The sequence below is a fragment of the Dendrobium catenatum genome, unplaced genomic scaffold, assembly GCF_001605985.2.
Source record: "Dendrobium catenatum unplaced genomic scaffold, ASM160598v2 fragScaff_scaffold_636, whole genome shotgun sequence".
Classification (NCBI taxonomy): domain Eukaryota; kingdom Viridiplantae; phylum Streptophyta; class Magnoliopsida; order Asparagales; family Orchidaceae; genus Dendrobium; species Dendrobium catenatum.
Window position 1 is genome coordinate 714338 of NW_021319098.1, and position 13395 is coordinate 727732.

General features: G+C 35.0%; 2 protein-coding genes across 2 annotated transcripts; one reads left to right on the forward strand and one right to left on the reverse strand.

Moving 5' to 3' along the window:
- Nucleotides 1–2038: 2038 nt before the first annotated feature.
- On the reverse strand, nt 2039–3245 carry LOC110110308. The gene is made up of 2 exons (XM_020841719.1): nt 3098–3245; nt 2039–2550 (listed from the first exon to the last, which is right to left on the reverse strand). Exons 1-2 carry the CDS (start codon nt 3243–3245, stop codon nt 2039–2041), a joined length of 660 nt encoding a protein of 219 aa, XP_020697378.1.
- Nucleotides 3246–5414: 2169 nt separating this feature from the next.
- Nucleotides 5415–7484, forward strand: LOC110110292. Its single transcript, XM_020841689.2, has 4 exons — nt 5415–5441; nt 5861–6058; nt 6240–6286; nt 6717–7484. The coding sequence occupies exons 1-4, from the start codon at nt 5415–5417 to the stop codon at nt 7195–7197; spliced, it is 753 nt and encodes a 250-aa protein (XP_020697348.2). The 3' UTR covers nt 7198–7484.
- The last annotated feature ends 5911 nt before the right edge of the window (nt 7485–13395 follow it).

Genomic DNA, 13395 nt, shown 5'->3' on the forward strand with positions numbered 1-13395 from the left:
GAAAAAGTTGGAGTAGCTCCAATGGCAGATAAGATTAGACAGAGTCGTCTTAGATGGTTTGGTCACATAAAATGTTAGCCTTCCAATGACCTGGTTAGGAGATTAGATGCATTATATTTGACTTATATTAAGATATACCTAAAGGACTTGGTTAGAAAATATTAGAAATAACCTTTCTTTATTAGATCTAAATGAGAATTTAACTCTTAACAGAACATAATGGAGAAAAATAATTAATGTAGCTGACTCCACATAGTGGGATAAAGGCTTAATGTTGTTATTGTTGATTGTTATGGTTTGATTACACATGAATGTAAGGGTTAGAAATATTGATTCATAATATTATTTCAACTTTAAATGACACCTAAGCATAACAATTAAGGTATACGTAGAATGTTGGCCATTAAAAGATAAGCATAATAATAAATTAAGTGTTGAATAGATGAGGATGCTTAGATGGATGAGTGGCTTTACTCTTTAAGTTAAGAAAGGTAGAGGTATAAACCTAAAACAATCATAATATTAAGTGGATTGTTGCAGAGATGAGGATGGGAAAGTAGATGCATGAATGAGCAGCACAACTATTTTATTGTATATGGTTATTTGTTCTTTAATTTGCGCAATTTGCATAGTTCTCTTTGATTTATTTGCTTTGCATATTTTTTTTATACTTTCTTGGATTGTGAATGTTGAAAAGCCCAAATAATTAATAATTGTAGGAGAAACTTTTTTTTATTATGCTACATGTTTGCGGTAAAAAATTCGCCACAAATGTTGATCCAATATTATAGCATCCACGCTTGTGATGGACCTATCCGTCACAAATTGCGTCGGATTATCTGCCGTAATTTGTGACGGAATCTACGATGGACCAAAGAAATGAAGTTGTTGTTTTATCGTAACTATACTTAAGACGCTCATTTTAGCATCGAAATCGTATCCGCTGCAAAATAAGATTTGAGACTAAATCGTATCCGTTGAATTTTACTGATCATGCAAACATAAAAAAACTTCTCACATTTCTGAATTATCGGACTCTCTTTTAATGCGCTTAGAGCTACTTGAAATGATAAAATTATATACAAAAAACTAAGAACCTATATTAAAAATTACAAAGCTGATGGATCCAATTGAGTTGGCTGACTTAATAAATAAAAATAATAAGATTAGACATACGCTTTGCTAAATAAAAAAAAAAAGAGGGGAGATTGATTCAAATTACTGAAAATAAATAAATAATAATAATAAAAAGAAAGAAAATGTCCTAATAATCCCATTCCCCACAGCATCCCTATCATAATGGTCGATTAGTTATTAAGTTTTTATAACTCATGATGGAGAGCTGATCATGCAATGATATATGTCCTACATTTATGTCTTATATTATAGTGCAAGTCTTATTGCAATATAGTTCTTATTATGGTGATCATTGCTCCAACACAAATGTTACTATAACTAAATTTTTGCTACAATTCATGTCTTATTGTGATGTTCATTTTACTACATTGTAGGTAAACAAAATTGTGTTATAGTCGCTAAGAGGTCTTGATTCGATTTTTAAATATGTGTTGTATGGGTGAATTTATTTTAATTTATCTAAATATCTATCTAAAAAAAAAAAACCAAATAACGTGATCAGCTTACTGAACTTTCATAATATTGTTATAAAAGAATACTCAGTAAGTAATTGTTGTCTAATAAAGAAACATTTTCAGTATTTTAATTTCTAATTCAATAATTTATATTCTTACTAATAGATGATAATTAGTGGCTAATTAATCAGAAGTCAATTAAGATTCCATCTCGTTGATCATGGGGGTCCACATACCCTGTCACCGACCGGCGACAAGCTCGCGAGGTGCGTCCCCTCTACGTCCCATGTAGTACACGACGTCGTCCGCGCTCCAACCGCTGCGAAGCGAAGAGAGCGCCTGAAGCCGCACGTGGCACATCAGGTCCAATCTATCCATCACCACCGTCCGTCTACCCCTCATCCCAGCCTTAACGCCGTCCGATCCACCCATCATTAGCATCTCCCTCACTTCCTTCTCCCCCAACCACCCTCCCACAGTCTCCACCCTAACGCTTTCATCAATCGCTCCAACCCATGGGTTCCGTCGCCAGTGATGAAACCTCCAGATGCCAAATCAGTCCACACCTCCACCCTCCTCGCCTCCGTCGCAGTCCACGATGGCGCCGCCGCCGGTAGAAAGCATAGCTCCTTGAAGCAGAAGAAATCAGATAGATCAAATCCGCAGCAGCGCACGTCGCCGCCGATAATGTAGAAAACAGGGTTTCCGGCGATATTTGGAGTTGCGACGATGTAGAAGTGGCGGTAGACGGGAATAAGCTTTAGGGCACCGGCGAGGAGGGATTGGGCCCGTGCGATGGACTCAGCATGGGAATATGGATGGGGACCCCAAACCAGCGGCCAAACTAGGGAATGGGAGATCTCGTAGAGGAAGTCGGATGCCGGGAGGGAGACGAGGACTTGGAGCTGCTGCAGTGATGCGAAGCGCCAATTTGGGAATCCAGCACCGACGAGGAGGCCTTCGCGGAGGATGGAATAAAGGTCCGGTGTTAGGATTTAAAGGGGACGAAAATAATAATTCGATATTCTCCGAAAGACATGCTAAATCATCGAGAAGAATTTTCGGAAGCGTATCTGAATCCATTGAAATATAAAATTGAGGTTTTCGGTATTCCACGTTTAGAGCGGCGTTCTCCAAGAGAGCGAGAGACCCTTTCTTTTCACTCAAGATGGGAAATGAGGGAAATGAGAACTTCACCGCTTAAACTGAGGACCACGACCCTTTTATACTTTAAGTGTATTTATTTTATTTCATCCCATTATTAAAATAAAATAAATACCCGGCCTCTACACAAATTAATTCCATACAAAATTTAATTGAGATGCCACATAAGCCAAATAATATTTTAATACTTAAATAGACCACTAATTTAATTGACTTAAATTTGGATAGATTCTTTATTTATATGTAAAATTAAATTCGCCCACAAATGGAAATTTCCCAACATCCGGTGGGAATTGGAATACGAGGAAGGATTCGATGGCGGCGAATTCGTCGTCAGAGACCGGCTGCGATGTGTACGCCGGAGGATTTTAGGTGGTCGAGCACCGTTTTCGAGTACGCGGCGAAGGAGAAGCAGATCCGATGAGGGAGGCGATTCTCGTTGCTGTCATCAGCGCTGGCGGCGCCGGCGATCCATTCCGTTGTGGTCATTGGCTCATGTTGGGTGATGATGAGCGAGACGAGGCCGAGGAGCGTGGCTGGTTGTCTTATAGAGAGAGAAAGACACGTGACGGCCCGGGAAAGGGGAATGGAATTTGCTTTTCTTTCTTTCTTTTTTTTTTCTGAAAAAATAGGGAATTGAAGTTGGGCTTTGGAGGTTTTTTTTTCTTGTTGTCTTTAGCAGCGCATAGGCATGCGAAGAACTTTTCTAGTCAAATAAAAAATGAATTGAAATTTTAGTAGTTATTTTTATCAAGTATATCACAACATTTTGTTTATTTAGTGAGAAATTTACATAAGATTGAACACAAAATTACTCATTTATATTTCTAACACTTATATTATTCTTCACTCACATAGCACTTAATTTTTTAAAAGTATATCAAAAACATATATTACTTTATTATCCATTAACTTTAATTACTCATGAATGTTACTCTTATACGACTTTTGCAAGTTATGTCATTGACAAGAGTTTTAGATTAACGTGTCATTGAACTCATCAATGTCCTCCTAGTGAGATATTGTTGCATTTAATCTCTCGTTGTGACTTCATCTTATCATGTATAATAGACAATGTTAAAGGAGCATTATAACATATAAATAGTAAAGTTTATGTGTGATATATATGAACATGAAAATTTTAAGTGTTTTTTATGACTTGCTAAGTATTTGCGATGTGAGAGAGAGGGAGAGGTTATTAGATCATGTTATCCTTTAAATGCTAAAATATCCTTCATCTTAACTCCTATGAGCTATAGAAGCGAATATTTGATTAATTCAAAGCCTATAAAGCCAATTACATTCATGACGTAGGAAGTAAAGATGAACGGTTGATCTCTTACTCGGCAGTCACAAAAGCAGGATGACCAATGAAATGTTCTTCTAATACTATTATTGAGACAATTGGTGATTTTAGGAGTAGTAAAATTAAGGGACTTATTTTACTTTAGATAAATTAATAAGAAGCTGCTGAATTCCACCAGCTGTTGAGTGTTATAAGAGGTGATTGTAAATGATAAAAATTGTTTGCCACCAATTTGAGGATTACTAAAAGTCTATTCGAGATAGTTTTTCTTTTTGTTTTATTTTCTATCACCAACTATAATTTCATTTAGTTACTATTTTCACATTTTTTTTAATTTTTATTTATTTATAGAAAGTTGCTTTCTACAATCAGAAAAGTCAAATTGATTTTTCCACAACAACTTCAAAATTAACATCATAAAAAATTGCAATCGTCCCAAACAAATCATAATAGTTTAAAATAATAAATAAAATCGAATAAAATAGTGGTTTGACATTTTTTTTAAACAATGAATAATAACTCATAATATGTGTTATTTGAATTCATAAGCTCTTTCACTTAGACCGAGTACTTTGTTCGCTCAATTGAAAATTATCAAATTTCATATGATAATTAAATTGCGCTATTGTTAGTTAATTAAAAAAAATCATATTAAATCGTCCATTTGAATAGATGCGGCATAATGCCATTTGTTATTAAACCAATATTTCAAAAGCTATCTTAGAGGATAGGATGTTGGAGCAAGCTCCAAGCTCAGAGGAAGGAATATGGCTAATAAGTATGAGCTTTTCATTTGTTATAAAAAGTTCAATTTGAAATACATATAATTATGCTTATTGTATACATTTTATGCAGATGAACATGGAGACCCTATACGTCGTAGGAGGAGGATCACATGCCCTGACATACCAAATATGCCCCCGGGAACACATATTCATATTGAGGCAACGAGAATAATATCTCATGCAACATACTAGAGTTCAACTTCCTAGGATCATATTTGGGTATTATTGATAGAGATCCAGTGCTGGCACCAATTGCATTTTTAGATTGGAAGAATAAGGATATGGAGCGAAACAAGAAAAGAATGTTGGTTGAAGTTGAGGCAAGTTTAAAATCCTTAATAATCCCAAACCCTATTCTTAATATTGATATTAATATTGTACTTCATATTGCAGTCCAAAATTAAGTTCCCTACACATATACATCACTTGATTACTCAATCCATTTGTGTAAAGTGGCGTAACCACAAGACATCTTTGAAGGTATAGAATTGGGATAGTGGTTCCCTTGATAAGATTTTGGAAACTGACCCTACTAGTATAGATGAACTACAATGGTGTCAACCTGTCATGCAATGGTCAAAACTAGAAGACCAGGTTAGTGCTACCACCAAGTTTTGCTTTTGATATTTTCATCATAAGCATATTTGAGTTAACTTCAACAATTGTCATAGGAGAGGGCAGCGAAAAATGCTGCTAATGTAAAGAAACAAATATGTCCTCACACAATGGGACGTATAAGCTCAGTTCGTAGGCAGAAAGAGACGGCATGAACTTAATATCTTATTGTATTTTTATGTTTACTTTACAACTAATTATAGTATAATGAAATTTACTATTATAGGCTATAAAAGATAGATTATAACTATAGAAAATAAACATAATGCATAATTATGGTATCTAGTCATCTGAAGATGCTAATTAGAGATAGTTAATTTAAGTTTTATGCTTTGTAATATTTATATTCAAAGCTCATTGATTTGTCCCTACGCTTGACTAAATTTACTCAAATATAGGTACATGTTTGCGACTTTCTTGCTGAGGAAGGTCTTACACTTGAGGATGGCAATATGGAGTCAAATGAAAGGGGTTTTAGTAAGATTATGAGATCTGAACACCCTAGAAAAGTTCAAATGCAAGGTTTTGGTGTCATTCCAACCCGATACTTTCCTAATAGCAGCAGTGAACTGGCAGTGATAGCGGAAGCAATTTTAGTCAGATAGCAAGTCTCAAATAGGAGGTCAACTCATTATGTTATAAGATGAGACAATTTACACAATAATACCAGCTACACAACCGACCGATAGAAAGCTCACAAATTATATGTTAAAAATGTGTTGAAAAAATTAAAAATATTTGATAATTAACTTCTCACAACTATCATATTATTTGCAGGTAGGGAATGATAATTCATCTGATGCCCGGAGTTCTTGGGAGAAGAGGTGTTTATTGCATTGCTTTTGGGTTTTTGGAGTAAAGTTAAACCTTATGCTATCTCTTTTTGTATGACTATATGTTTATGCCAGTTATGGGACACTATTATCTTTATGCTTATGATGAACTTCTTCTCTGGAGATGTATAACTCATTTTGGAGTTTTTATGATGACAAGCTTCTTTTGCATACAATGTAATATTTATATTTATGATTTACTTCTTTTGCATATTTAGGTTTTGTTTGGGACTGTTTTCTTTCTGCTTCTTAAAGCGGATTTCGAATACAAAAATTTAAAATTTTTAACTAAAAAATCGTTTTAATAAGCACTAAGAAAGCCGCCCCAAAGGAAGCCTTAGACTACCACCAAGTTTGTAAAAATATAAAAGAATTTTATGCCGCGGCTTACTGGAGGTGAAGTTTAAGCCAAAAAGTGCAGGAAGGCGCACCAGAAACAGAGAGCAATCCAAGTCGTTGGATCTCAGTCTCTTATCCGTCTAAGAGGATTCGAGCGCAAACAGAGGTGCAGATCGAAGAGCTACGGACTCCTTATCGCCACCGAGGAAATGGCGTCATTGATATCTACAGCTTCGGTTGGGATTCCTCCGGCATCATTCAGAGAAGGCAAGCAGCATCCGACGACTTGGCGCCGGGGAAGCGGAGTTGGAGGAGGCCCGATGATGGTGGAGTGTTCTTCTAGGCCGAAGAAAAAGGGAACGGCTCACCACATGAAGACAAGGCCCAAGAAGACGCAGCCGTGGGATGTTAAGCGTAAGGGTCCCACCCTCTACCCATCTCTCCCTCCCCTCCCTCCCGACTGGAAGTTCGCCATCTCCGACGGCGGCAGCGAAGACAGTGCAACTGCTGCCGAGCAACCGGAGCCGGTATCTCTGTCGGCTCCCGCAGCCGTTGTTCTTTGAGATGAGAATTTGTGTTCACTTATTGTATCGGATTTTTTAATCATGTTTCACTTTTTAAATCAACGAGGGCTTCTTTGACTCTGCCAAGAACGCGTACCAGGTGTTTGATTATTTGCTTCATTCAAAACATGTGATAAGTCCCAGATAGAAGCAAGGTAACTTCGACATGTGGTTATTCGCAGATTTAAGCAAATGTTTCCTGTCTCAAGAGAGCCTAAGTAATACTGGAGATTTAAGAAGCTTTCTTAATTATGCTTGATTTATATAAAGTTATATTTTAGAAATCATTATTTTGCACATACATCATCTCAATAAAGCATGCTTCTACAGTTCTACAACAACTGAGCTTTCACCATCATAAAGTAGTTGAAATGCTATATGATTAAATGTTTCTCTGAGAATCTCTGACATTAACTTGAGAATCTCAATAAAGATTGCAATGGAATTGTTTACAAAGTGTTTCTATCTCATTATGTTTACCCATAACACTTGCTTACCACAATTTCAAACATTTGAGAAAACATTTACATCCTTCCGAAAATGGTTAGTTGAGAGGTGATCAGCAAAGCCATCGTGAGTTATTAATCAAAGGACATGAAATTAATAACTGCTCTATCTAGTTTGATGTTTTCTCTTGCCAAACAAAACTTTATTTCTAGCTCTCCAAATACGATAAGCAACAATTGAGATAAATAGATTTGTTATGTACATATATCATTTATGACATTTAAGTAGTCATATAATATAGAAGAGAGGGGATTTGAATCAGTCTCAAACAAATTCATGAAATTCTTTCTCTAGAAACGATGACAAAAGAAGAGGTGGGCTTGTTTTCGAGGGACAAGCAACAAACCAAACTGATCATACCGATATTTAAACAAAAAGATGATAGAACATTGTACGTTTTAAGCTTTACTTGAATAGCCAACAATGAGAAAAAAGCAAATCTAAGCTTAACCTTTAAGTCAAATAGAGTAACACCAGTGAACCAAATTCAAAGAAGGCCTTATAGAATAAAAAACTTTTATAAAGTAGGAGTGAAAGTCATCCCAAAAAATCACCCTCATCATAGTTAGTAATAATAACAACTAAAGTTTCAAGTAAAACGACATGAATATTAGTAGGATGGTCATAAAGAAGCAGAGATACATTAAGGAAACAACAAAAATGGTGGAACTAGTATATGGGTCAAAGAAATATGAAAATCATTACTAATAATGTCAGACTGGGAATGCCTATCATTCCACAGTTGAAAAACAATCAATGTGATCAATCCTTATCAAAGAAGTATTTTACTCTAAATTTCAGTAGAGGCCTCATCAACCGCAAGGAAGAAGAACTACTATTGCTTTTGACATGTTAATAAAAATAATAAGATGAATATTCATCTCTTATCTAATCGGCTCAAAGACTATTAATAGTAACGATACACCAGACAATCTTTGGCTAATTCACAATATTGACAAATGTGTCGCCAATCATATTCAAGCACCCAAATTTTTTAGAAGAAAAATAGATTTCCAGGACATTGTTTGAAACTTATTATACGAATCAATGGAAATGAGAAATCTATTACAAGTAGAACACAACTTTTTAAGAATATCTTTAAGAGTGACAAAAGATTAGGTCCATAAGTTTAACTTGGCCATCAAGGAAGAGCATGCTAATTAGAATCAACTCGCCAGGATATTGTTTGAAGCTTATTATGTGAACCAACTAAAATGATAAATCTATTACAAGTAGGACACACCTTTTCTAAGATTTTCTTTTAGAGTAGAAAAAGATTGGGTCCATAAGTTGAACTTGTCCATCATTTTTTTTAGAAGAAAAATAGATTTCTAGGACATTGTTTGAAGCTTATTATGTGAACCAATGGAAATGAGAAATCTATTATAAGTAGAACATACCTTTTTAAGAATATCTTTAAGAGTTGCAAAAGATTGGGTTTGTTGGGGAACTAAAACACGTAGCGAACACAAACAGGAAAGATAAAATGCAGCGGAAAGAAATAACTCCAGGTTTTAACTTGGAAAAATTCAAAACAAAAAAAAAACATGGAGCCACACCATACCAAGAAATTCACTTTGAAAATTTGGGAGAAATAATATAGATCTCTCTTCTCTCTTACTCTTTCTTTCTCTTCACCCTTGCATCATTCTCACACTAGAACATACAAAACTACTAAGGGACACAATCCTTAATGAAAAATGAGAAAAAAAAATTGCCAGCCTGTCTCACATCGCCGCGGTGCTTAACTCTCTATCTCTAGTCTGTATTTGACCTCCACTCAAGTAAAAAAAGAGCCTGCTCAAATCTTGCCCCAATCTTGTGATTAGGCCAGCCCATTCCCTGCAATACAGCACTAAATTCATGCTGACTGGCAATGAGCGTACCGAAAAAAATGAACTTAAGTTTAAACTCTATCCTTTTATGTGAATTGATAGGAGTCAGCATGACTCGAACCGTCAAATAAATATGCGGTCATAGTGCCGACCATGATATCATTTTATACGTTTATATTAGGTCTTCAAGGTCTCTTATAAGAAAAATTCATTAATAAAAGCATAAAACCGACAATGAACCCCGATCCTCTATCAACAAGTGGACATATTCGACAAGGTTCAATGAATAAAATTAAATTGCTCATAAATATCCCGATGATGACCGTGTTGACAGAAAATCTCAATCGGAGAGGATCCTAAATATTTAAATTGCTTCCCAAATTTTCATGAAATGTAAAAATTTAAAGTGACAATAAAGTCACCTCGATGATTATGTGGAATATAAATCTCAATCTGTGGGTTAGTTTTCAAATTCTAACAAAAACTCCTAAACTTTATATCCATTAAGAATACTAATTTTTTAAATTGAAATTCAATCATTAAACACTTAAAGAAACAAAATACCTATCCATCTTTCACAACAGTTTGCTGAGGTGGATAAATCTGTAAATCATTTTAGCTCACAAATAACAAATGTCTAGATGAGAATATCACTAGGATTTATTCTCAAATCGTCTCCTGCTAGTAAGGACGTGACACGTGTTCTCTAACTGATGCTTTCTTCGCCAATAACACCACAGGTAAACGATTATGATTGAGACCCTCTAATTGGGTGGTTTTGCCGCCAAATGACATCATTACATTACAGTCATAATCAGAGCTCGTATGTTCTCCAACGGCCTCAAATGCTTGAGTAATGAATCAATAGGATATGATTGATAGGACACATAACCCTCTGTTAGCAAAGGTGAATTCAAATATGTCCTCTTAGGCAAATATTCAGCTCAAGTCTATAATGTACCCTTGGACGAAGCAACCCATGGCTGTCGATATGGTTCCTTCTGTCAGGTTGGTTCGACTACCTTCTCTGACTACGTAGACTAGGTACCATGATGACCTGCGATGACGGAGCCATAGGATCTTAATCGATTCTATCATCATTCCCCCCACCATCTGCTTTAAGTACAAGATGCTAAATTTTTAATTTTAAATATTATTTTCAAATATCTAAACTCTGCTCCTACTACATGTCAGATACTATGTATCTTTTTGACGAACAGCCTTAATCGAAAGTTCTCTCATTACCGGGAGGGGTAATTAACTATAGGGGCTTGCACCTATAGGAAACTTGAACTCAGATCATAAAGTCCTCGCAAAATGAGGCAAAATCTCTGGGTAATGTCTTAATCAAAACCCAATATGCCTTTTAAAAATTTTCTTAGGAACTTACTCGTTAGAACTCTCTTCGATGACCCGAATCAAAGAGAAAGGGGCCATTGAGAGGCCGGAGTGCGAATTTTTTTCAACCCACAGCTACCTGACATCTTTGTAGCGCTGGGGTTTGGAGCATTACAGCGCTCCTTGGCAACACTTCAGCACCAAGGTTTGGAGCGTCGCAGCTCTCCGCTCTTTGTTTTTCTCCAAGCAAACTATGCAGTGCCGGGAGCGCTTGGGTACACAATGCTGCAACACTATATAATTGAACAAAAAAAAAAAATCTAGCACAAAGCATTGAACCCAAGCACGAGGAGGACCCCCATGCAATCGTTTAGTGAGATCAATAGACTAAATTGATGCATATATTTTTTATTCTACATATTAAAGTTATAAATTTTAACAAAAATTACATAGCATTCCTATTAATATATTTTATGTAAGCTAAAGATAATTATATTTTGTTAGTTTTGTCTGTAAGGTCAAAGATAATTATATTGATACAGAGATTTTGTGCTTTAGGCCCCAAAAAATGGGCCTCTCTTGTTGAAAGTTTGGCGCCTAAGTACTACTTCATTTTTAATCTTCAAAGAGATACTTGTCTTAGCTTTGTCATTTATGACTGTGAGTGGGTTCTTTCAGATATGCTTTTTGTGTGCTGAGGGTGATAGGATTATGTGGAATAAAGAGGATTCTTTTTCTCTTTTCAAAGCTAAGCAAGCTATATTCGACAGTCTTATTGAATCCAATTCGTTTAAATTTTTGTGCTTTAAAGGTCACTCCATTAAGCACTTGGCTTACTGTTGGATGACTTGTTTTGAGGGGTTAAATACTGTTGATATTTGAGGGTTAGAGATTTGTGTGTTTGCCCAATTTGTAAGTTTTGTCATATGATAAATAAGAATCATCATCACTTACTCTATGGGTTCATTTTTTTTTTTTTTTGTAATTGTTGGTTTTGTTTTTGGGGGAGCGCCTAATTTTATTTCATTATGTAAAAATAATTACAGAACCAAAATTACAACCCAACTCAAGAAAGCTTATCAGAAGGCCAGCCAACATTAATTAAATTAAATTCTCGATTTTTCTTATTGTTAGACTTTTTTTTTTTTCTCTTTAAATCTTTAATATTATAGTATGAGCCCAAGTTTTTTGGATTCTTATATCCCTATCTCGAAATTCTTGTGGTGTTGGTGTGGATCTAAGCTTTGTGATAAATATTAATTTCTTCTTGGTAGCGGTAATATGCAATTCTCCCCTCATTATTTGTGGATATAATATGCAAATTTTGTTGGTGGTGGGAGACTTCTTTCCAACGGTTTGGGTGTCTCTACGTTGTGCTGGCCATGGATGGATAATCTTTTGGGACGGCGTTCAATTTCTTTTCTCCCACAATTTGTGGAGGCTCTCTTTTCTACGTTTGTTCTATAAAAATGCATATTTTATTTTGCTGTGGGTTGTGTGGTAATTCGTATCTTTACTGTGCGGACTTGTTTTCAGCCGTTTTGGGATCGGGAGGCTAAATTTTGCAGCGTTTATGCCTTGTATGGGTTTTATGATTCTTCTTTTGGGACGGCTTTCTTATAGGTTCTTAAAGCAGCTTTTTAATACAAAATTAAAAAATTTGGTACTAAGAAGCTGCTTTAAAAAGCAGAAAGAAAGCTGTCCCAAACGAAGCCTAAATTCTGCACCGTTTATGCCTTGTATGGGTTTTATGATTTTATTTTATTTTATTTTGAGCTTTTGGTCGGAATTATAAATTTTTAAGCTCATTTTATTGATACCTTTTAACATTAATTTTCTTAATACAATTGATGTTAGATTTATGACTGTGTCGATTATTAAATATTTAAGAATTAAAATAAAAAAATAAATATAAAATCTCTAAATCATTTATTTATTTTTTAAGATCAAAATTATTCAAATGTGAGTCTTTCTAAGGTTCTATTTGAGCTGATTATAGTATTTTATAATATTGGTTTTGAAGTTATTATGTAGAAGACAACTTAGCAATTATAGTTGTAATATCTAATATGTAGCTTTTTATCTTAGAAGTTTTTGAAACACAGTGAGGAAATGATGAGAAAATACACCGGTTCAGACCGGTTCTCTGCGAAGTTGGTTTTTGAACTGGACCGGATCGAATAACTGGCCAGTTCACGGTTGAACCGGTTGAACCGGCCGGTCCGGTTTTTAAAACCTGGTCCACAATTATATGATTTCTTTTTAAAAAAAAAAAAATATTTAGATCAATTAAAATAAATTTACATAGATATCACTTATAAAAAAATTAAATAAAAATTTTTTAATAGATAATCAAAACTTTCAACTAATCAATAAATAAAGATGAGCTTCGTCCACTGTTTTCAGTCCAAAAGAGTACTTATCTCAATAAGTTAGTCCCAAACTGCCATTACAAATGGCATTCTAATGAAGTTCTGATTGCTAAGATGAGCTTTTACATTAAACTTTATTGGAATAT

What these genes read in the sequence shown, in the direction of transcription:
- LOC110110308 (XM_020841719.1), bottom strand. Translation starts at nt 3,245, where the DNA reads ATGACCACAACGGAATGGATCGCCGGCGCCGCCAGCGCTGATGACAGC. An exon ending in CGGCGTACACATCGCAGCCG is followed by an intron (nt 2,551 to 3,097) that starts GTCTCTGACGAC and finishes TCCTCCGCGAAG; the next exon opens with GCCTCCTCGTCGGTGCTGGA.
- LOC110110292 (XM_020841689.2), top strand. Translation starts at nt 5,415, where the DNA reads ATGCAATGGTCAAAACTAGAAGACCAG. An exon ending in GGTCAAAACTAGAAGACCAG is followed by an intron (nt 5,442 to 5,860) that starts GTTAGTGCTACC and finishes ACTCAAATATAG; the next exon opens with GTACATGTTTGCGACTTTCT. An exon ending in CGGAGTTCTTGGGAGAAGAG is followed by an intron (nt 6,287 to 6,716) that starts GTGTTTATTGCA and finishes CAAAAAGTGCAG; the next exon opens with GAAGGCGCACCAGAAACAGA.